Source organism: Mus caroli, unplaced genomic scaffold (genome assembly GCF_978045245.1).
Source record: "Mus caroli unplaced genomic scaffold, Mus_caroli_1 scaffold_13, whole genome shotgun sequence".
In the NCBI taxonomy this organism is placed as follows: domain Eukaryota; kingdom Metazoa; phylum Chordata; class Mammalia; order Rodentia; family Muridae; genus Mus; species Mus caroli.
In genome coordinates, this window is record NW_028227268.1 from 5,097,501 (window position 1) to 5,120,606 (window position 23,106).

The 23,106-nt window shown below is 51.2% G+C and overlaps 1 protein-coding gene across 1 annotated transcript in view; it reads right to left on the reverse strand.

The window, feature by feature from the left end:
* Window positions 1-23,106, reverse strand: part of Mgat5b (alpha-1,6-mannosylglycoprotein 6-beta-N-acetylglucosaminyltransferase B) — a 68,629-nt gene that overhangs the window by 27,077 nt on the left and 18,446 nt on the right. Inside the window, exons 4-8 of the mRNA XM_085829399.1 lie at window positions 15,328-15,443; window positions 14,746-14,819; window positions 13,671-13,841; window positions 12,941-13,105; window positions 11,904-12,073 (exon numbers count right to left, since the gene is read on the reverse strand). Of these exons, the coding sequence (XP_085685525.1) occupies window positions 11,904-12,073; window positions 12,941-13,105; window positions 13,671-13,841; window positions 14,746-14,819; window positions 15,328-15,443 (696 nt within the window). The remainder of the gene's footprint in view (window positions 1-11,903; window positions 12,074-12,940; window positions 13,106-13,670; window positions 13,842-14,745; window positions 14,820-15,327; window positions 15,444-23,106) is intronic.

A 23,106-nucleotide genomic window follows, 5' to 3' on the forward strand; every position in this document is an offset into this window, starting at 1 on the left:
CCCAGAGACCTCACTGAGCATCTGTGGAACTGTTTAGGAAGCAGGGGTATTGCTAACAGGGAATTACAGCATGGCTGCCCAGCCTTTGTCCAATGTCGGGCTTTTGATGCCATCCTAGAGAGCTCACCCTCGGTTCCCACCTCCTGGAAAGGTGGGTGTCCTCAGATACCCACACCCCAGCGTGTACAGGGGTTCTTAAAGGGTCCTGACCTGAAGCCAGGGAGAACTATCAGGTCCCCACAGGAGTGGCTCAGATGAAATAAATCACAGAGATAGGTTCAGAGATATCCACGGTGGCCATGGACCAAGGGACAAAAAAGGGAAACCGAGGAAGCGAGCTCTCTCAGTGCTGGGCAGACAGAGCAGGTGGGTTAAGGCTAACACCATCTTTGCCAATGCTCTTTGCTAGTAAGCAAGCTCAAGGCTAAGAATAGGACCGTGGCTCCCCTGGGAGAGCCCAGGAAGCCATACCTCACCCCTCCAGCTACCAAACCACTGTTGTGAAGAATCTAGGAGTTTATATAACCCGGCTGTGCTGATGCTAGGCTGGATCTCAGCCTCTTTCACCCACACTATATTGCCAGAACCAGGACAGACTGGCTCAGCAGCCCTCAGTGGTCATCATCCCTAAGGGTGACCCATTTCAGTTCCTGATGCCCAGGCTCTGCCCCTCTCTCAGGTAGAGTCTGGCTTTGGGATGTCTTTCTTTTTAATCGGGTGAGCGTTATGTCCCAGGACTCTCATTAGCCAGAACAGCTCCACAAAGCCTCACTAAGGACCAATCTGTTTGGAGGTCTTGGGAGACACAAGGGTGGCAGGGCTTTGCTTCCAAGCCCAAAGAAAGACGCCCAGCAGGAGACCAGCCACTGGGCTCTGCATCCCCAATGAAGAGTGGGGAACAGCACAGCTCAACTCCAAGGGAACTGTTCCTACTGCCCATAGCTGAGTTATGGGGATGCAAAGGGTTAGCCCTGCTATCCAGGCCTTCCCCAAGTCCAACCAGGCCAGCCCTGTGCCTTCTGAGAGGCTGAGAAGACAGATCTGGGACTTTTCTGTGGGTGATACACGCCTGTTTTCCACCCCCTCCTTCCCAACCCTGACAGAAGTTCCCCTCTCCTGCACATGGTGGGACCCACAAAGCATGGGTGAGAGGATCCCAGTCCCCCAACCCCAGCTCCAGACACCAGGAAGGGAGGAGGGCTTCACAAGGCTGTTTCTATCTTGTACTAGGAAGGAGGTGAAGAGCTGGGACCGCCTGGGGAAAGGCTAAGTAGGCCTGGTTAGTGACCCAGTATCCAACAGTAGGGCAGGTGGCACAGGGGTATGTCCCACCACGGTCCCCAGGCAGGGAAAATGGGTTGGGCCAGCCAGGGACGGAGGAGAGACTAACAGGCAAGTGAGGAGGGAGGGGAGAGCTGGAGAGTGACAAGGTCAATCACAGATAGCCACACCCTCTTGGGGGAGGGGCACTTTTGCAGAGAAATGATACGGAGTCCAAGCAGGCTCATCCCTTCCTTTTCCTGCTCCATGTACTTATGTATTAGAAAAATATTCGAACCACTCAGAGGATCATAAAAGAAATAATAGAATGAGCTTCTGAACACTGCACCTCCACTACCTCTGACCTCATATCGACCTCATTTGGCTTGGTTATTTTGTCTTACGGGACAGCATATTGTGAGTGTGGGGATAGGCTGCCAGGAGTGGCTTCTCTGTCCTCCTCACAGCTCCCAACCCTCCACCCTCTTCGACAAACCTTCTCCCACCTTGTCTCAAAATAAAGCAAAAGTCACCACAGGGGATGTTCAGTCCCTTGGTCCCAGCCCTGGTTTGTCTGCACAGACCACCCCTCAATACTGGGTTCCCTTTCTCTTCCTTCCTGTAAGTGCAGAGGCCTGGGCCTCTGCCTCGAGCTGTCCCCTAAGGTGACTGGCAGTCTTCAACAACGCTCCCCCCACCACCAGCCTTCTGTGGGCTCCTTCAGGACAGCATTAAGAAACAACCAAAATTCTCCCAACTTGCAAAAGGGGACAGCACACCTGCTGATAGTGTCAGCCTGTGTCACCAGAAGACAGGAGGCCCAGCCTCAGTTCCCATGGCTACGATGGTGTTTGGAGAAGAGGTCTTAGCCGATGGAGTTGATGCTAACATGGGGTGTTGAGTAGAGCCCTGATCCAGAGTGACAACTGTGCCTAGTAAAGAGGGGGAGGCACACAGAGACACGCTGAGGGAAGGCCATGAGGAAGCCAAGGAATAGGTTACCCAGAAGCCGGAAACTCTGAGGCCCCCAGAGCACGCCTGGACTCACCTCAAAGGACCTAAGCGCCACTCAACTCTAACCTCAGGCTGCGGCCTCCAGAACCGTGAGTGATACTTTCCTATTATTCGAGGAATGCCCAATCTGTGGCGTTCTGATTAATCGTTCCATTCCCACCCTGGCACTGCCAACTTCCGCTTCAATCCTTGTCAGAGCCAAGCTCTAGGAAGAGGCCACCCAGTCATAGTCACCACCACCCAACTGTCTTCTCAGCCTCGTCTTTGTGCTCACAACTCAACCCAAATGTCTCTCATTCTGCAGTTGACAATGATACCCATGTCATCAAATTCCTTGTAGAACTGTCTGTCTCCTTCTTGCCTGACTTCTATTTGATGTATGTGCTGAACAGCTTATTTTTAAAGAGTTATTTATTTATGTATATGAGTACACTGTCACTCTATTCAGACACACCAGAAGAGGGTATTGGATGCCATTACAGATGGTTGTGTGCCATCATGTGGTTGCTGGGAATTGAACTCGGGACCTCTGGGAGAGCAGTCTAAAATCATCTGAGAGGAGGCAGCCACAATTAAGAAAATGCCTCCATGCCAGGTGGTCGGGAGGTAGAGTTCGACCTCTGTGAGTTCGAGGCCAGCCTGGTCTACACAGTGAGTTCCAGGACAACCAGGGCTACACAGAGAAACTCTTTCTTGAAAAAACAAAAATAAAACCACAACCAAAAAAAAAAAAGAAAGAAAGAAAAGAAAAGAAACAAAACATAGAAAAGAAGAGAAGAGAAGAGAAGAGAAGAGAAGAGACAAGAAAAGAGAAGGAAAGGAAAGGAAAGGAAAGGAAAGGAAAGGAAAGGAAAGGAAAGGAAAGGAAAGGAAAGGAAAGGAAAAGAAAAGAAAAGAAAAGAAAAGAAAAGAAAAGAAAAGAAAAGAAAAGAAAAGAAAAGAAAAGAAAAGAAAAAGCCCCCATAAGACCAGGCTATAAGCAAGCCTGCAGAACATCTTTTTTAATTAGTGATCAATGGGGAAGGCTCAGCCCGCTGTGGGCGGTGCCATCCTTGGGCTGATGGCTGGGTTCTACGAGAAAGCAGGCTGAGCAAGCCATGTGAACAAGCCAGTAAGCAGCACCCCTCCACAGCTTCTGCATCTTCTCCTACCTCTAGGCTCCTGCTCCGTTTGAGTTCCTGCCCTGGCTTCCCTCAGTGATGGACAGGGATGCAGAAGTGTAAGTCAACCAAACTCTTTCCTCCGTGAGTTGCTTTGGTCATGGTGTTTCATCACAGCAAAACAAACCCTAAGACAGTGTTTTCTTTTCCTGGATTGTTTTTTGACAGGTGTTCATATATAGCCTGGTATATATAGCCTAGGCTGGCCCTGAAATATTATCCTTCTGTCAAGCCACAAAGAAGTGGTTTTAGAGGCATGCATCCCTCATCTGGTTTCTTATTGGCTTTTGTGTATGTGTGTGTGTGTATGTACACACACATGCTCATATGCAGGTGCACGTGCCTGTGTACATGTGGAGGCCAGAGGAGGATGTCAGGTGTCATGGTCTATCACTCTGCCTTATTCCCTTGAGACAAGAGTCTCTCAGTGAACCTGAAGTGAGGCTGGTGGCCATAAGCCCCAGTAGTCCTGCCTCTACCCTCCACAGCACTGGGGTTATAAAGGCACGAGTATGACCGTACCTGGCTTTTTAACATGGGTGCCATCTGGTGAGACAGCAAATGTGCTAACTCTGATTTCTTTTCCTTTCTTACCAAGTCACTAATGTCATTCTGGGGACCCACCTAACCCTGATTACATCCTTAAGACCCCCACCTCCAAATGCCACTCACATGACTATGGTGAGCAAGTCTCTTACACATAAAGTCTGAGGACATCCTCCATCTTAGTCCCATTTCTGTTTCTGTGATGAAGTACCCTACCCTGCCCTGACAAAAACAACTTAAAGGAGAAAGGGCTTAGTAGGCTTGCAATTCCAGGCTACAGTTAGTCCATCACTCTGGGGAAGTCAAGGCAGGTACTTGAAGCCATCAGTCATCACATCCACAGTCATGAGCAGAGGGCAATGAATCCATGCACACATGCTGGTGCTCACCTTGCTTTCTGCACTTTTAGACAATGCAAGACACACACACACACACCCAGCCTAGGGAATGATGCCACCCACAGTGGACGTAATCAAGATTATCTCCCACATCCGGGTCCACAAGCTAACCTGATTTCGACAGTCCCTCATTGAGACTCCTTTCCCTGGTGATTCAAGATTGTGCCAAGATGACAAACCACAGCCCCCATCAGAGAATGGCAGTAGCTCCACCCAGTTACCATTGTCAACTGCCCAGCTCTGGTTCTATCTCCTGAGAAACAGCTGGGCCATGTCCCATTAGCTGAGAACAGTGTGAGACAGTCATAGCCAGATCTGCACAGATTCAAACCCCAGAACCTGTCACAGTTGGTGCTACAGCTTAATAAGAAGTGTCCCTCACAGACTCTGGTCTGGAGGGTTGGTCCTTTGCTGGTGGTGCCATTTTGGGAGGTGGTAGAATGTTTAGGAGGCAGAGCCTGGTTGGGAGAAGGAGGTCTTGTTCTCTCCCTTCCTGCCATTACTTTATCCACGTGTGTGCATTTTCACACATGTGTGGGTGCATGCACACATGTGTACACACACATGTGGAAGCCGGAAGTTGGTATCAGGTGTCTTCCTTCATTACTTTCCACTTTATTTCTTATTTTATTTTTTTTTTAAAGATTTATTTATTTATTTATTATTATATGTAAGTACACTATAGCTGTCTTCAGACACACCAGAAGAGGGAGTCAGATCTCATTACGGATGGTTGTTAGCCACCATGTGGTTGCTGGGATTTGAACTAAGGACCTTTGGAAGAGCAGTCGGGTGCTCTTACCTGCTGAGCCATCTCACCAGCCCCCTTCTTATTTTATTTTACTTTATTTTATTTATTTATTTTTTTTGAGACAGGGGTTCTATGTGTAGCTCTGGCTGGCCTTGAACTCTGCCTGCCTCCAGCGTGCTGGGATTAAAGGCATATGCCTCAAGGCCTAAGCTGGAGCTCATCAGTACAGCTAGACTTGCTAGCCAGCTTGTCCCAGGGATCAAGTCTCCACCTCAATTGCTCCCACTACCATGATGTTCTGCCTCACCTCATGCCCCATCCTTGGCTATGCACTGCCACGGTGTTCTCTGTGCCTGACCTCACGCTCAGATCAATAGCTCCAGAGGAGCTTGGACTGGATCCTTAGACGGCATGAGCTAAAAATAAACCATTCCTCCTTTTAAAGTGTTGCTCTGGAGCATTTGTCACGGGGAAAGAGAAGTCTGACTGCCTGTCACAGCCGGCCAAGACAAGCGCACAAGGCAGACAAGATGTGGTTCCCGCTTCTGACATTCCCGGGGCAGGGACCCTTGAGCAAACGTCCCTGGGTTGGAGTCTGATTCCCTGCCTGACTGCACACTGACAGCCGTGGAGTTCTCCCTCCTCTGTTTCCTTGTTGAAGCTCGCCCCTCTCGGGCTTCCATCATTTACCAGTTAAGACAACTAATTTTCTACTAAACCCAATTTCACTCATGGATGGAGGAAGAGCCCGTCGTTTCTCCTTATGCCATGTACTATTAACGCTTGAAATTATGCAAATAAAATTGGCGAGCACTGCCAATTCTCCTCAGGCAGAAAGGGCAAGGCTTCCCTCTCTAACACCCACTGTGGAGACAGGCTTTCAAGAGAACGGCTCTGGATGCTCCAGGGGACAGGGGCCTTACATCTCCCCTCCCAATGCACACTCAGCGGGAGCGAGGTGTGGGTGTCTGACATCACCTCGATGCGCACTTCTCATGGGGCATTGTTCTCTCACACTACCTCCCTCATCCAGAAATGTCTTGATGCACCAGAGTCAAATGTGGATTCTGCACACTGCCCCAGACATCCCTCCAGTGAGCCAGTTAATTAAAACGCCAAAATGCGAGGAACAGAGAAAACTTGGCTCATCCATCCAGACTTCTTGTTAGTCAGCGGACGGACTAGACACCTGGCAGGAACATCTGTGAATGAGCTACAACCAGGGTACAAGCCATGTCTTTGCCCAGGTGCCTGCCCACACAGGGTCTGGATACAGCTGAGGGCGCTTTCAGAATGCACTGGGCTAACAGGTGACCATGCCTCCAATCCCATCTTCCCATGGTTTCTGTCCAGGCCTATCCAAGCTGAGGATACTGTTACAGATGGCCTTGTTCCCCACCCCTCACAAGGTTCACATGTTGCATATTGACTGCCTCCATCCCCCACCAGTTTCTCAGCATGTTTCTTCATTTGGAAACAGTGTCTTTACAAAGGAGACAAAATGAAGGCAGTGGAGATAGCCCAGTGATTAAGAGCTCTGGCCGTTCCTACAGAGAACCCATGTTCAATTCCCAGCATTGATATGGAAGTTCACACCCATCTGTAACTCCAGTTCCAGAGGGATCTGTGGCCTCCGAAGGCACCAGGCACACATGTGGTGCCCAGACATATGTGCAGGCAGATCTAATACCCATATACATAAAGGAGTTCTTTTTTTTTTTTTTAAAGATTTATTTATTATATGTAAGTACACTGCAGCTGTCTTCAGACATTCCAGAAGAGGGCGTCAGATCTTGTTACCGATGGTTGTGAGCCACCATGTGGTTGCTGGGATTTGAACTCCGGACCTTCGGAAGAGCAGTCGGGTGCTCTTACCCACTGAGCCATCTCGCCAGCCCCAGGAGTTCTTTTTAAAGAGATATATGGGTCACCTGGGCCCTCCCTCGTGTGGCTGTGACATGTTTCGCAACCTTATTTTGTGAGCCAAGATCAGTCTTAGTCTTGTTTCTGTTTGTTGTGATAAAATATCCCGACAAAACACAGCTTACAGAGAAGGGGGTGATTTGCCTGCCATTCCTGTTTTACTCCATCCTTGTGGTGAAATCCAGGCAGAAGCTTAGAGCAGCTATGCACATAAATCAAGAGCAGAGGGAATGAGGGCACGAAGGCTTCGTTCTCTGCGAACTCTCTCTGTTCCTAAACAGTCCGGGTCTCCTGGCCTAGGGGATGGTGCTGCTCACCGTGGGCTGGGGTCTTCTCACATTGACTAAAGTAATCAAGACAACGTCTTCCCACAGACGTGCCGAGCTTGGATAGACAAGTCCTCATCGAGATTCTTGCATCACGTAGATAATTACAACCAACCATCACAGGATCTCTTATTCTGTAGCCAAAGCTGCTCTCAAACTCACGGCAACTCTTCCCTTTCAGTTCTGCCTCCTGAGTGCTGGGCTTACAGGTGTGAACCACCATATCCAGCTAGGACCGCGTCCTTGTAATGGGAGAAGGGTGGATACTGACGCACATGCAGGGAAGAGGCCAAGCAGATGGAGGCAGGGATCAGGAGGGTGTCTACACGTGCTAAGGAACACCCCATAATGGACCTTTCCCTAACGGCTCAGGAGGGCTCAGCCTGTAACAGCAAATCTCAGAATTCTGGCCTCCAGGGCCACGAGGAAGAGGCCCTTTTAAGCCCCCTAGCCATCACGCCTTTGTTGCCATAATTCGAGAGAAACCCAGCACCTCCCCACTGACATCGCAGTGAAAGGCCTGCGTGCCTGCGTTTATGTAGTGCCAGAGGAGAGGGTGTGTACTGAAGACCACAGCTCAGCATCCACCGGCTTTTACACCTGTCAATCTTACTGCAGTGGGGGAAAAGGGGGTCTTTACGTCCAAGAAAGTGTGAGATCACAAAATACACACACACACACACACACACACACACGAGTGCAGGCCCACAAGCCTAGGGATGGCACCGCTCACAGTGAGTTTGGCCCCTCCCACATCAATTCCCAGTCAAGATCATTTCTCACAGCCATAGTCAGAGGCAGATCTAATCTTGGTCATTCCTCAGTGGCTACAGGTTGTATAAAGTTGAACTAAGCAGCTCAGTCCATATCTCCCACTTTGGGCCTCACCCCTCTCTCACTCCCTCTGGCCCTGTCCTAGGTACACCGAGGACAGCCCTTTGGCACAAGCCAGGCAAAGCCAGCCCCATTCTATGGTTTCCCAGCCTCACAACCCCAAGGCTGCACTTAGGGAGGCCGCTGAGAAAGGCCACAGAGAAAGCTCTGAGCATGATTGAGATTCACTCGGCCAGGGTGCCAAGAGTGGGGTCCTGTGCTGGTGTGTGGGAGGCTAGCAGGTGTCTGCTGCAGCAGGGTCCTCACCCTGAACACAAACCCAGCATAGCTGGTGCTGTTAATCTCAGAGTAGGGCTGCTCCGAGGCCCCTGGGAAGGAAGGTTTGTTTTTTTGTTTTTGTTTTTGTTTTTTGTTTTTAATAAGATTTATTTATTTTATGTATAGGAGTACTCTGCAGCTATCAGACACACCAGAAGAGGGCATCCGGTTCCATTTCCAATGGTTGTGAGCCACCATGTGGCTGCTGAGAATTGAACTCAGGACCTCTGGAAGAGTAGTCAGTGCTCTTAACCTCTGAGCCATCTCTCCAGCCTTTGTGTTTGTTTTGACTGCTAGTTGTTTTCAATTGTATCTGGCCACAGGTTTTCAAAGCATCTCCCTGAGGAGACCTCAGGAGGGATTGGGCTGTTTACATCCAGTTTGCCCAGTCAAAGCAAGAGTTCACACTCACATCCCTCAGGGCATCAAGGCCAGGGCTTTCAGGCCCAGCCATGCCTACCAACTTCTTGAGCTTTAAATTCTGAGAAGGGGTGACCTGGTGACCTCTCAGTGAGGCCTCTCCTGGGACTGAGAGCCACAGAGGCCTGCCAGGAATTGAAAGCTGGGGGGAAAGAAAGGACTGAGTCTCTGGTGAGGGGTTGAGAGGAGGGTACATATGTGAGTATGTGTGAGTGTGTGTGTGTGTATGTGTGTGTGTGTGTGTGTTGAACATGCACACGAGTGAGTATGCATTATATAACATGTGTATGCAGATGCTATATGGACATGTGTCCACATGTGTGTGAGTTAGGTGTGAACGTATTCATACCCATATAAGTGGGTATGTAGGGGTCTTCATGCAGTGGTACATATGTGCATGTGTGAGAATATTGTGCACTGTGCGTGAAAGAGCAATCATGTTTATGCATGTGAGTGCTACATACACAATAAGTTCATGTGTGTAAATGTGGGTGTCACATGCACAAGTGCAGATGATACTTGAGTATTCATGCGTGTCCCATGCATAAGTTCATGTATGTGTATGTATATAGGTATTATATAAGTTCATCTATATGTATGTTACATGCATAAGTGTTTGTGGGGGGGGAGTTACACATATATGCACGCATGTGTTACATATGTAAGTTCGTGTTGTGTGTGCACAGACAAGTGTGTGTACGTAGCAATGGCTACAGGTGGGAGGTTTTCAATTGGGTCAGTTGTTACCGGTCCTTTCCACGCCCAGGAAGCCCATGGTCAGTCACTGCTCTGGCCATGGATGGGCAATGGCAGTGGGCACCAGCCTTAGGCTCAGCATCCCACTCCTGCAGTGGACAGGGAGCTGGGCAGGGAAGGACTCGGGGTGAGGGCTGGGAGAGCCCTGGCATGGGCTAGAGCAGAGCCACCGAACCAAACACCGGCCCCCCACTCCCTGGGCCCCGGAAGGCCTGCAGGCTCTCTGCTCCTCTCCAGCAAGATGGTCTACTAACAGTTCTGTGTCGAGTGGATGGAAGAAACTCTCCCTCCCATAGCCGAGAATAACAGTCTCTTGGCACCCTTGGGATGTGTCCTATTGCAACCTTGGGTGCCTGAATTTGCACCAGACTGCTGGTGCCATTTGACCTGAGATTCTGGCCCTGGGTCCATGGTTCTCCTTCTTTCTCCATGAACCATGTGACTTTTCTATAGGCAGCCTCCTGGCCAGGGAAAGGTCGTTTCACTATCTGCAAAAGTTGGTTATAGTCAAAGCACCCTCCTCAGTATGCCTCCTGAGCTCTCTGCCTGAGGAAGCAAAGTAGGCACGGGGCAGGGCAGGCAGATCTCAGCACTGAGGGGGCCCATGCAACTGAACACACAGCACTGCCCACAGATGCCTGAGTAAGGGTATGTCATCTGCCTCCCTGCATCCAGGAGTCGCTCTGTGAGTCTGATCCTGGGTCCTTTCAGTTCCCAGGTTCTTTGGCGTTTGGAGACATCAGGGTTGCTTCTCAGGCGGCAGCAGCCACTTCTGGTGCTTCCTGTCGATGCTGTAGCTGTGCAGCACCACCCTGGACCCCATCCTCTTTCTCCCCTTCTTGTCCCTGTCGCTTGCTCTAGAGACACATTTTAACCTTGACTGTGCCCACAGAAGAGCATGACCATAAAGAATGACTCAGGCCACGGGATGACACTCTACAACGCTGGTTCATTTTAGCGCCCCTCCCAACAACACAGCTCAGCCCCCGCTTCCTCATTCCCCTGACTCAATGAGACTGGCCCACGAGATCAAAACTCAAAGTACAGGTTTCCTGGATGGCTGAGGGCAGGTATCGCTGGACACATGTCCTTGGTAATAGTCTCTATCTAAAGTGGATGGCCACAGCACAGTGGGTCATTTTGTTCCCATGCCTCATAACTGCATTAGTGCCAGTCTAGAAGCACATCTAAAAGATGTGCCCTGGTATATATCCAATGCCACACAAGAAATATAACAAATAAGGTAAGAGAGAGCTTAGGTATGTCTGCATCTAACAGATGAGCGAGCGATAAAAACATTACCCCAAGTAGACATTAGACCAGACACACACACACACAACACCCACAAACACACAAACAACATACACACACAAACAGCACACACACACACACACACACTCCTATCTGCCAGTACCCCTCTGTCTCTCTGTCTGCCTATCTGACTTTGTCTGTCTCTCTGTCGCTGTCTGTCTCTGTCTGTCTCTGTCTGTCTCTGATTCTGTCTGCCTGTCTGTCTCCCTCTCTCACACACTCACACATGCACACGTGTGCGCGCACACACACACACACACACACACACACACTCCAGTTCCTTTGTATTCCACATGTTCTTACTCTCCAGACATCCCCTACCCCCATTCTCACACACAATCTTTTAGACCCTCTTCACCACCAAGACACCAGGGTGGGGGGGTGTCTATGTTCCACAGTTCCAGAGGGACCTGGACAAGCCCAGCACTGGCAGTCAGCAACACCTGTCAACCCTAATGTCCTTGTAGAATGCCCAAGGAGTCCAGCTCCTAAAAACACCCCCTGAAGACTATGCCCAGCCTACCAGGAAGACCCTCGGGGCCGGGACCTCATGTGGACATGGTGACTCCTCTCTCAAGACATTACGCATTAGCCTGTGAGCATAGACCCAGACCCTAGTCTCTTGGCAAAGGCCAAGAGCTTGCAGACTGCTGCTATGCTATGCAAACACACTTTCTCTGTGGATTCTAAATAATAAACGTGCGTCTGCATGGAAGAGGAAGTGGGAAGCACATAAGCAGGTGGAGGAGGGAACGGGGAGGACCGGCATCTGACAGAGGGCCACCTCCAGGCTGTGGGCCCCACAGTCAGAGCATCAGCCTAGTGGCCAGGCTGCCCTTTATCCCCTCCCTACCCCACCAGGATGTGAAGGCTCTCTGGCACTCACCTCTGCAGCTCCTTCAGGGAGACTGTGATCCGCAGGCTATGGCCCAGCACGTAGAGAGCAGCCAGGATGTCTGCCCACTGCACCATCTCTCCCAGAGGCCCGCCCTTCAGCACCCTTGGGCTGAACACGTCCCCAGACTCCTCTGTCAGGAAGCCAATGTGGACAAGGATCTGGGTGAGCAGGACAGAGCGGAGGGTCATCAGAGGAGAGCAGCAAGCAACTCGTAGGTCTGTATACCCCAGCCCAGGATCACCCCACAGCACAGCACACAGGGGCTCCAGGCCAGGCCTGGTTGGCTGCCTTTAGACCCTGGACGTTGGAGGCGTAGGTGTTGGTGGGTGTGCGACTGCCTCGTGGAGTTCACCTTGCAGATGAAAGAATGGACAGCAGTACACACAGACAAGAAGGGTTTTATGAATGGCAAGGACTCCGACAGAAAGGAGGTGACAAGCATGCGGTTCTCTGTTACGTGAATAAAAGAATGGATGGACATATGGACAAACGGATGGACAGACAGATGGACAGTTGGGCCAACAATCCTTCCTCAGTCTGTTATTCCCGGACCCCTTTAACCTTTCTGCCTGACACGATGAAAATGTCCCAAGGACGCAGGACCTCCAGGGGCTGATCATTCTGGCCCAGCCTGAGAAGGGGCCAGGGGGGCTCAACCATCCATCCTGACCCTGTCACCCTCAAGTCCTGTGACTGAATCCAGTTAAAAGAAACTAATGTCACTGGTTCAAAGGCATGTACCATGCCCAGCCAGAATTCCCTGTCTACCTGTGACCACCTGAAACCCTGTGCCTGTTGGGAACCACAGGCTCATGTCTACTTAGAACTGAGTCTACTTGGAACTTCATGGCCATGCCCACCTGGTGCCTCATGCCCACCTGGAGACCCATGTCCATCTGGAGCCCCATGCCCACCTGGAGGCCCACTCCCACCTGGAGGCCCATTTCCACCTGGAGTTCCACACCCACCTAGAGCCCCAGTGCAGTAAGCACATTGTCCAAGCGCTCCCTGACAGAATAACATACTTGCTTCTGGTCCCTCCGAATGTCCCCCAGCTTCTGTGCCAGGTACTTGGCAGCCTTGGTCCACTGTGTGGTGAACCGCCTGGTTCGCTTCTTCATGAAGATGAGGGACTCCTTCCCACTGCCCATCAGCTCCAGGAGGTGAGACAGGTTGCTTCGGAACACAGCCTAAGTTGGGACCACAGGCCAGCTCTCTCAGTCCCTGACCATCTATCCCATCACCGTCCCATCCCCGGCTTCCCATGACAGAAGCTGCCACCTACTGTAAGGTGGGTGCCTGCTTCAGCATCAGGGTGGGAGGCTCTGCTTGCACCTTCCAATACTCACTCCAGCCCTCCTCCCCAGTTAACCACCCACCCCTGAGTCCTCTGGGGACCCAATCAGCTCTGAATCACCAGGGGTGGGCTGCCTTTAAGTGGTGCTAAGGTCAGTGGTGCCTGGAACCTGTTAACTCTCTAAGTCCGTGAATCTTCACCCATTACATCTACTCACAGAAGGACAAATACAGTGCCATGCACTCAGAAACATGACAGCTATTATTGCTGTTATTCTAACCCATTAAGGACTTCTCCGGGGATGTCTCCTGCCTCCCAAGCAAGTTCCCTGTACTGGATTCCACAGAAGGTGATCTGGGATCCTCAGCTTGCAGAGCTGGGAGCCCCATTCCATGGGGTGGGGGTGGGGGAGTGAGGCTCCCTCCCACTGTCCCTAAGGATATCCAATCTAGGCCTACCTGGACTCTGGGAAGGGACTTGGGGGCTGTCCGGGCAGCTGTCTGGTTCCTCCAGGGCAACGGGGGACAGAACCACTCAACCTCACTGAGGTAGATGAGGAAGGAGCACTCAGTGCCGTCTACTCCAAAGAAGGCGTAGCAGGGGTCAGAGGTCCAGCGGGCGCGCATCCACTGTGAAAAACACCAGGCCTGGGTAGGCAGCCAGGAACCCACACACCACCGCATGGACTCCCCTAGCCACAGGGTCCCCAAGATCTCACCGTGAGGCCTGCCCCAACCTGAAGATTCAGCAGAACACTAGAGACGTACAACTGGGCGAGGGAGGCTGGGCCAAGGTCAGCCAGCCCTCGACAACGGAGGACCAGAAAAGGAGGTAAGTCGGCTTCCCCGGAGCCTCACAGAGGAGGGCCTCGGACCTGAGACTTGGTAGATGTAAAGAGGCCAAGCACCAATGACAAGGTCCAGGAAATTCAGCAGCCACAGCCCTTGTGCCCCCTGTCTCCTCATCTTAATTAGAGGCAGGGTCATAGGCATCCTTTACGGGGGCCAGGGCCAGAGAAGTTCTTTCCACAGGGGCTCCATGTGATCTCTAAGGAAGGGGTCTGCAGCAGCCCCGTAGCCTATCCCTTAAAGGTTCATAGACAGCTCAAGAAGCTGCCTTTAAGGATGTGAATCGGTTCTCTTCATGCACCAACATTATGCAGTCATTATGGAGGTGATCAGGAGGGGCCCTTGGTCCAATAAGCCATGAGCTGGGCAGAGGGGACCAAGACCAGACTCACACCATTTCTTGCCAAGGTGTTAGAATGGGTCTCTAAGTGGACGGAGCTCCTAAAGGTGACAGGCTCAGAGGTCTTTGGGCTGATTATCATGGTAGGCCCAGTGGAGAAAGCATTTCTCTGAGGTTGGTCACCACTAGTTTGTGCTGGCTTAGGTACCTAGTCAACAGAGTCAGTCCAGCTGGGACAGAAATCCAGGGCTGAGCTGGAGTGGGCAGAGCCTGGAGGAGAAGCCCTCCACCTGCCTGATCCCCACCATGCACCTTCCCCTCAGGGGGGGTCCCCCTAGGCCTCACCTCCACTTTCCCGGAACAGTCAGGGAACTTGGGGTCACTGGGTGCTTCACACTGGTCCCTCCGACCTTCAGACACTGCAAAAACAGAAGATGGCTTACTGAGACACTGGGGCCTGGAGGTAGCCAAAGAGAGAGGGCAAGGTGAAGAGGCCTGTGCTAGGAGCAGTGGTCACCCCTCCTGTTGCCCTCACCTGAGGTTTCTCCCACCCCACAGCCCTACTTCACTTGCTCAGCCTCCTCCAGGCTCAGAGGAGCAAGCTCTTAAAACAGCTACAGAGTGGCCTACCAGATGGACACACCGCAAGCTCCCCACAAAATATACCTTTGTTTTCCTGAGATCGGCAGAGGGGCAGAGACCTCCAGCTTTTCCCAAACCAAAAGGAACCACATCAGCCCACTCTGACCTCCTCAACCTCCAGCAGGCCAGGGTGGGGAAGACCAGGTGCCCCTACTGAGAGCCTCAAGTAGGGCCCCCAAGAACTAGGCAAGCATTACCAGAGAAATGGGACTTCTGGGGGCTCTGCCCTATCCAGCAGGGCACTGGCCTCTGGGGACACAGGGCAATGTCCTGGCTGTGACGCACCCTTGCTATGCAGAATCAGGCTGTGGCGCAGGATCTGGTCCACCTTCACAGCGATGTCAGACACATTCTGGGCAATGGCCTGGATCCTTTCAATGAGGCTGGCCCCAGGGGTGAGCCTAGAGGGGAGGGGAGAGCCAGAGATAAGCCCGTGAATGGCCTATGCCTTCCCATGGACAGTGAGCAGAGGCCACAGCGGAAACCAGGTGGGAGAGAAGCAGAGCTGCCTCCGCCCGACTCACACCTCGGACACAGCAGGAAAGCACACTGCGCGAGTCTGCCGTGTTTACCGTGTCCTGACTTTGTCAGACACGGCACCTGGGACTGAAGCAGACAAAGAAATTTCTGTCTTCCTGCCAAGACCCTGAATGGATGAGCACAGGAACCCCCGGGTGACAGAGGCCTTTTGCTAGGCACAGCCAGCTCATCTGAGTCTGTTCACACCAAGATAAGTTCACACCAGCAACCTGGAGACTCGCCAGGGAACTAGCACTGGTTTGCTGGGAACCCATTCTTGTGTGTGTCTGTGTCTGTGTCTGTGTGTTTCCGGTGCGTGTCTCTGTGTGTGAGTGTGTGTGTATCTATGGGGGTGTGTGGGTGTGGGTATGGTGTGTGTGTATGTGTGTGTATGTGTCTGTGTATATGAGTGTATGTGTGTGTGTGTGTCTGTGACTCTGTGTTTCTGTGTATCTGTGTGTATGTTTGTGTGTGTGAGTGTGTGTCTGTGTGTATTTGTGTATGTCTGTGTCTGTGTCTGTGTGGTGTATTGTGTGTGTGTGTATGAGTATGTTTGACTATGTGTGTGAGTGTGTGACTGTAACTGTGTGTGTACATTTCTGTGTGTGTGTATGTGTCTGTGTATATGAGTGTATGTGTGTGTGTGTGTCTGTGACTCTGTGTTTCTGTGTATCTGTGTGTATGTTTGTGTGTTTGTGTGTGTGAGTGTGTGTCTGTGTATGTCTCTGTGTGTTTCTGTGTGTATTTTTGTGTGTCTGTGTCTGTGTGGTGTATTGTGTGTGTGTGTGTGTGTGTGTGTGTATGAGTATGATTGACTATGTGTGTGAGTGTGTGACTGTAACTGTGTGTGTACATTTCTGTGTGTGTATATGTGACTGTATGTCTGTGTGTGTGCGCGTGTGTATATGTGTGACTGTGTGTGTCTCTGTGTCAGTGTGTGTGTGTCCATGTGTGACTGTGTATCTCTGTGTATGTGTGTTATCAGAGTGTGTGGTGTGTGGTGGGGGGAGGAGGCGGGGCACAGTTGACTAGTATCTTCCTCTACTACTTTACATCTTATACAGGAAGTGTTGCTTCCTGATAGGCTAGATGGGCTGAGCAGCAAGGACCCACTTGTCTCGGACTCCCCAGGGCTGGGATAATAGGCATGGGACAAATGCATTAAGCTTTTTACTCAAGTGCAAGAACAGCAAATGCTCTTAACTGCTGAGCCATTTCTAGAGCTGCCCCACCCCCCACTAACTTAAAAGATTTATTTTAGGGGCTGGAGAGATGGCTCAGAGGTTAAGAGCTGACTGTTCTTCCAGCGGTCTCGAGTTCAATTCCCAGAAACCACATGGTTGGCTCACAACCATCTGTGATGGGATCTCATGCCCTCTTCTGGTGTGCCTGAAGACAGCTACAATATACTCATATGCATAAAACAAATAAATAAATCTTTTTTTAAAAAAGATTATTTATTTATTTATTTATTTATTTATTTATTTATTTTGCTGGTTGTGGTGGTGCACGCCTTTAATCCCAGTACCCAGAAGACAGAAGGCAGGGGCAGGAAGTTCACTGTGAATTTAAGGCCAGCCTGCTCTACACAGTGAGTTCCAAGACAGCCAGAGCTTCAGAGTAAGGCCATGTTTCAAATAAATTAATAAGACAAACTATTTTATGTATGCACGTGTCTGTGTAAGTGCGCACACACACACACACACACACACACACACACACACATGTGCAGCTGCCTACGGATTCCCTGGAACTGAAGTTACGGATATTTGTGAGCCACCTAGATTGGGAGCAGGGATCTGAACGCTGGTCCTCGTGACTGAGTGAGCAGCAAGGGCTCTAGCGCGGTGCCATCTCTTCGACTCCCTTCCATTATTCTACCACAGTCTCATGTAGCCCATACTGGTCTCAAGCTTACTATGTGTGGAAGATGATGACCTTGAACTTCTGATCCTCCTGTGTTCCCCTCCCAAGTGCTCGCAGTGAGCACCACTGTGTCTGGTCCACGTGGTGCTGGGGATAGAACCTAGGGCTAAGCAGCCACTCTACCAGCTAAGCCACATCCCCAGCCCACATCCCTGGATCTTGAAAGAGCCCAGGACACGGACATTAAACCCTCTATTTTTCTCCATCACTATGGGGCCGCTTTGATTTTAGGAGAATTTATTTCCTTGTTGATTACTGGCCAGTGCTCTGGGAATCGTATTCGTTGTTAGATGAAGTATTTATCGCGTGGCACAAGCTGCTATTGAGACAGCTCCTACTCTGCTGGCCTTATCTTCCTGTCAAGCACAGCCCCGGGGCCTTCTCCAGAAGCCACTTGCTTAAAACTCCAGTTGCTTTGATTCTCACCTAGCTTTCTGGCTTCCCAGTTTTGCATACGTGTGCGCGCACACACACACACACACACAGAGACAGAGAGAGACATGCACACAAATACAGACATAAACATATATACACACATACACAACCAGACATGTACACACATAAACACAGACACACACAGACACAAAGACACTGCTGCTTCAGCTGCGTAAGCTCTGCTTATTCCTGTTCAAGTACTTGGTCTGCACGGATACCTGCCATGGAAAGTGTATGAAGGGTCTTTGCAACCTTCGCTCCACCTGACTATGCAAGCCTCACCTCTCACAGGCTAGGCGAGCTGCCTGCCAGAGAAGTGGTGGCCCTGGGTAGCAAACTGCCATGTCAGGACCACCATCCCCTCTTCCCTTTACCTAATAAGTAGCACAGAGAGCGACGGAGAACTAAAAAGTTCCAAAGGCAGATTGTGCCGCCTTCCATACCAGCCAGGGACAGGCAGGACAGCATCTCTGTCAGATGCTGCCGTTTTCCCCTCCCAGGTTCTGGGCATGCACTACCATGCCTGGTTTATGTGTTGCTAGGGACTGAACCCAGGGCTGAAGTGACTGGAAGAGGTGGATCAGGACACAGCTGAGATTTGGGGAGCCATAGTACGCAAGGCTGTGGTCAATCTGCTGACACATAGGGCTGCAGGCTGCTGCCAAGACCATGCTGAGGACCCCTGCCAGGCCTGGGGGTTCACAGGGCTTGAAAGGGCTAAGCAGCTTGCACAGGGACCAGGCATTCTGGCAGTTGTGAAATGAGCACAGCTCACTGCCACAAAGCCACCTTCCTATAGGTATTTCTCCATCTGTCCTCCCAGAACCCCATCGTTCCCCATGCTGCAGCGACTGTCTGAGCAGGATGCCTTTCATACAGAGACCAACCCTCTGGGCATGTGCCCAGAGACCCACGACTGTAGGCTGAGCAGCATTTATCTCTCCAAACTCACATTCTCCGATAACCTTGGGATATGCCCTATTTGGAAATAGGATCTTTGAGATTAGGGAAGATGAGGTCTTGCTGGATTAGGGGTAATACTAAATCTAGTATTATCTAGTACCTGAGACCCTTTCACTTGTGGATGGAGAAGGTTAGGGACTCTGGGGATATAGGTTTTGTACGCTGTCACCTATGCTGGTGTGAGCTTCTTTAATGACAGAGTCACTTTTGTCCTCCTATGCTGGAGTTGGACAGACTTGCTTGCCCTGTGGGTGCTCTATCTATCTATCTGTTAAATAGGTGTTGCTGCATGCAGAAGCCAAGGCACAATTGGGCACGAAAGTGCCAAGGTCAGCTCTGACCTGTTGTGCTAGGATCCATCCAGTAGGACAACCCATCAGCCCCAGAACTGGGAGGGAATAACTGTGAGATGTTATTTTCTGCCACCTGACTCATAGCTACCCTGTAACATCATCTAACGACTGGCTGAATAAAGACAGTTCAGCCACAGCTTTCCCTGGTTGGGAAGTTCTCTTTCCAGCTAACTCCTCTGACTAAACTCAAACATCACCCTACTGCCTCGGTGGCTCTCACTGGGGGGGGGGGGAGTGGTCAGCTGACTATTTAGATTATTGGGAACAATGAAGCAGAGAGCAGGGTACCCTGGGATGGTTGGGTTACACAACTCAGGAGTCAGAGGCAAAAAAGCATAGAGTGGGTACTTACTAAGGATCGAACCTGTGGCCTCACACATGCTAGGCAGGTACTCTACCACTGTACCAACCTCTCTGGTCCCTCTCAACCTGCTTTTTTCTCCCTGTTGTGGTCGGGCCTGCTGCTGTTTATATTTTGATGCTAATTCCACTCTCCTGGGAGAGCTTGTAGACAAGGAGTGAGTCACATACTCAGGTGACTTCTTGTGAACCCATCCCTTAATGAATAAAGGAGCCAATCACTAGGCGAGTAGGAGGGACTTTTGGGTTGGAGAGGGGGAAGGGGGAAAAGAGCAGTGGGGTGGGGGTGGGGGTGTCGTCTCCCGGTTCCAAGGGCAGATCCATCAGGATCTGCACCAGAGGATTTAGACTGAATAAGGCTTAAAAGTTAGGATTTTAGTTGTTGCGCCCAGCCATTGCATTACCATTGTTTCTGAACTAAGTTTGTGTTGTGTTTTCCTTCATGCAGAGGGCTCATCTGGGTTCAAGAGAGCTTTCTCCTGCACGGCGGCAAAGAGTGGGTTTGCCTGATGTGCACCACAAAGGCTGTGGGAGTTTTGAAGCTTTGGGGCTGGCGTGGTAGTGACCCGCCAGAGGGAACCTAGCAAGCTGGGTGGAGACGGATGTTTCAGGAGCTCCAGGCCTGAGAGTCTTCACTGGATAAGAACAGGCCGCCCAGACCGCAGGGGGGCTGAGAGTTGCGCCGGCTCTTTTTAACATTTCCCCGCAACACCTCCCTACTTAAGCAGACACCCCATCCCTTACATGAAGCAGTGAAGGCTCAGCCACTGAGAAAACCACTCAACTTTTTTGGGGGGATTCAGCAACTCTTGTACAATAAGCGTTTTGTTTTTTTGGTTTTTTGGGGGGGTTTTTTTTGCATAAAACATATCGCCAGCGCGGGCTTTAAATAGTGCCGTGGCATTGGTCGGACTTAACAAGCCCCAGTCATTCCAAACAGAATCCCTTGGCGTCACTATTATTAAGCTGGACTTAACATTCACACAGCACTTTCTATTTTCAAATAATAGACGATTAGGCGCCTCACGCTGAGACACTTTTCCACAAATGGCAGCGAAGCAGGATCTGAGGCCTCTGAGCCCAGATTTGTGACTCAGGAAATACCCGGGTTGAAGAGAAAAGAGCCAGGACTGAAGGAAAGGCCAACTGGTACAGGTTAGAAACCCTAGAGGTACAACCACCCCCAATGCAAGCTGCAAAAGCCAAAACTGTTCTAAAGAGTTTCCTTGGAAACAAGTCCTCTGTCCCCACAGGGCCAGAGTGGGAGTGCAATCGGTAGAGGGCTCGCCTCCTGTGCATAAATCCTGGGTTTGATCCCCACATAAACTGGGCACAGGGGCATGCTGGAACCCTAACACTTAGGAGTTGGAGGCAGGAGGATCGGAGTCCTAAGTCATCTCAGCTATGTAGATAGTTGAAGGCTGGGATAAATGGGACAGAGATGGACAGACAGACAGTCAGACAGACAGAACTTCTCATCCCTGGAAGGAGGAGGTGCCACAAAGTAGATTTGAGACAGGCAGGAATGTACTACGTCACTCAGCAGAGGCCACACTCAGTAAAGCCAGGACTGAAGGAAAGGCCAACTGGTACAGGTTAGAAACCCTAGAGGTACAACCACCCCCAATGCAAGCTGCAAAAGCCAAAACTGTTCTAAAGAGTTTCCTTGGAAACAAGTCCTCTGTCCCCACAGGGCCATCAGCAGGACTTCCTCCAGCTGAAGCATGGCCCTCAGCCCTTTGATCTTGATAGTAGCATATTTCCTTTCCTTCTCTCTCCCTCTTGAGGTGTTTGTATGGAAAGAGAACCAGCTGAGATCCACAACCAGCCTGGACTGGGGGCGAGGGGGGGGGGAGGTAGGGGAAGTGGGAGGGGAGGGGCAGCTCCTGCAGAACAGCACAGGCAGTTTGAGAGGCAGCAGACACCCAGGTGGGAATCCACAGCGCATGGGGCACCCACTCAGCCTGGGCTAGAGTCATGGGCCCCTTTTCAAACCCTTCCCCAACAAACGTAGTGTTTACTCCATTACCCTGGCTCTCCTGTACAGGCAAAGCAGGCCGGCTCAGTCCCTTCGGTTCTGTGACCAGGAGTTGCCCTAGCTCTATTTGAGCCCCTGTCCCTCCTCTGTAGCTTGGACATTGTCAGGCTGTTGGTGAAGAGGGAGGTCTGCCAGCATTCTTGGAGGGTGACCTGCCCGTGGCCACCCATTATGCTACTGTGACTCAGGGCCGTGCTACTGGGGTCCCAAATGGAAATGGCTCCGGACACACCAAGACTGATCAGTACGCACAAACTTGTTTCAGTGCCCTGTGGGCACTGTGACCTCAAGAGGCTGCTCAGGGCCCGAAGTCCTAGGACAGGCTTGCCTAAACCTGCAAGCTGACCCTTTATTGTATAACGTGGACTGGGAAATGTCCCACAGCTGATAAAAGGATGTCCCTGGGTTCACACATCAGTCTAGGGATGAGGGAGGTCAAGAGGATGGTGCCCTGCGCCAACCCTGGCTGCTTCCCTCTGCATCTACCAGATACACGGAGGCTAAGGATGGCTACACCTTCCTTCGTCCGGTCCTGCATGCCAGTCCCTACACCAACCAACCAGGCCTCATTCAGGAAGTAGAAAAAGCTGGCACTGGCTGACACCAGCATCCCTGAGTGCCAAGCTCATACTGAGACCTGCTCTAGGATACCCCAGCAGATACCCCAGGTGCTCTGGGGAACCCCAGTCCAGAGTATATACTGTTATCTACAGCTTCTAGATCCAAGCAGGGAATTCTGACATCTGTAGTCACCAGACCACCCTCAACTCCTTCCAGGCCTGTCCCCAACAAGGCCCCCAAAGGTACACACGGCCCCACAAGGTCATCATCAATTCCAGGCCGGTCCCCTTACCCCAGAGGTGGCACACTAGGCCGCCTGGAGAAGGAGGTTTAATCCTGAGTTGCTCTGTGATTTACGAGGGTTACATTCAATTAACAGGAGCATCGATTGCCCTGCAGCGGGCCAGCAAGCTCACTGGGAATAATTGTATTATGAAACAAAGTGCTTTCAAAACACAGAAACCTACATATCTTGGTGCCTGCAGAATCATACAGCGATACACACACACATACAAACACACACCGTGGGAAACAGATGCTCTGTGTCTCTCTGTGTCTCATACACGGTATGGGACATGAGACGCCCCTTGTAGTGTGACCTTTCTTCCTCTTGTCTCCACCCACCCCAGCCTCAGCCCCTGTCTCCCACCCCAGCCTCGGCCCCTGTGGAGGTGAGTCTAGACGTTGCAAACAGATGGTGTAAGATTGACCGGTCCCTTTCTCGGTGGGAAGAGAAAGGGCAATTCACCCCAAAGCCTAAAATAAGCTCGTCAGCTTGACAGGCTCTAGAGTCACCTAGGAGACAAGCTTGTAGGCGCGTCTCCTACATAGAGGGAGTTGTGAAACTGGGTCAACTGAGGGGGAAGACCCACCCAGCCCATCGCATGGCCCGGGGTCCTCACTGAATAA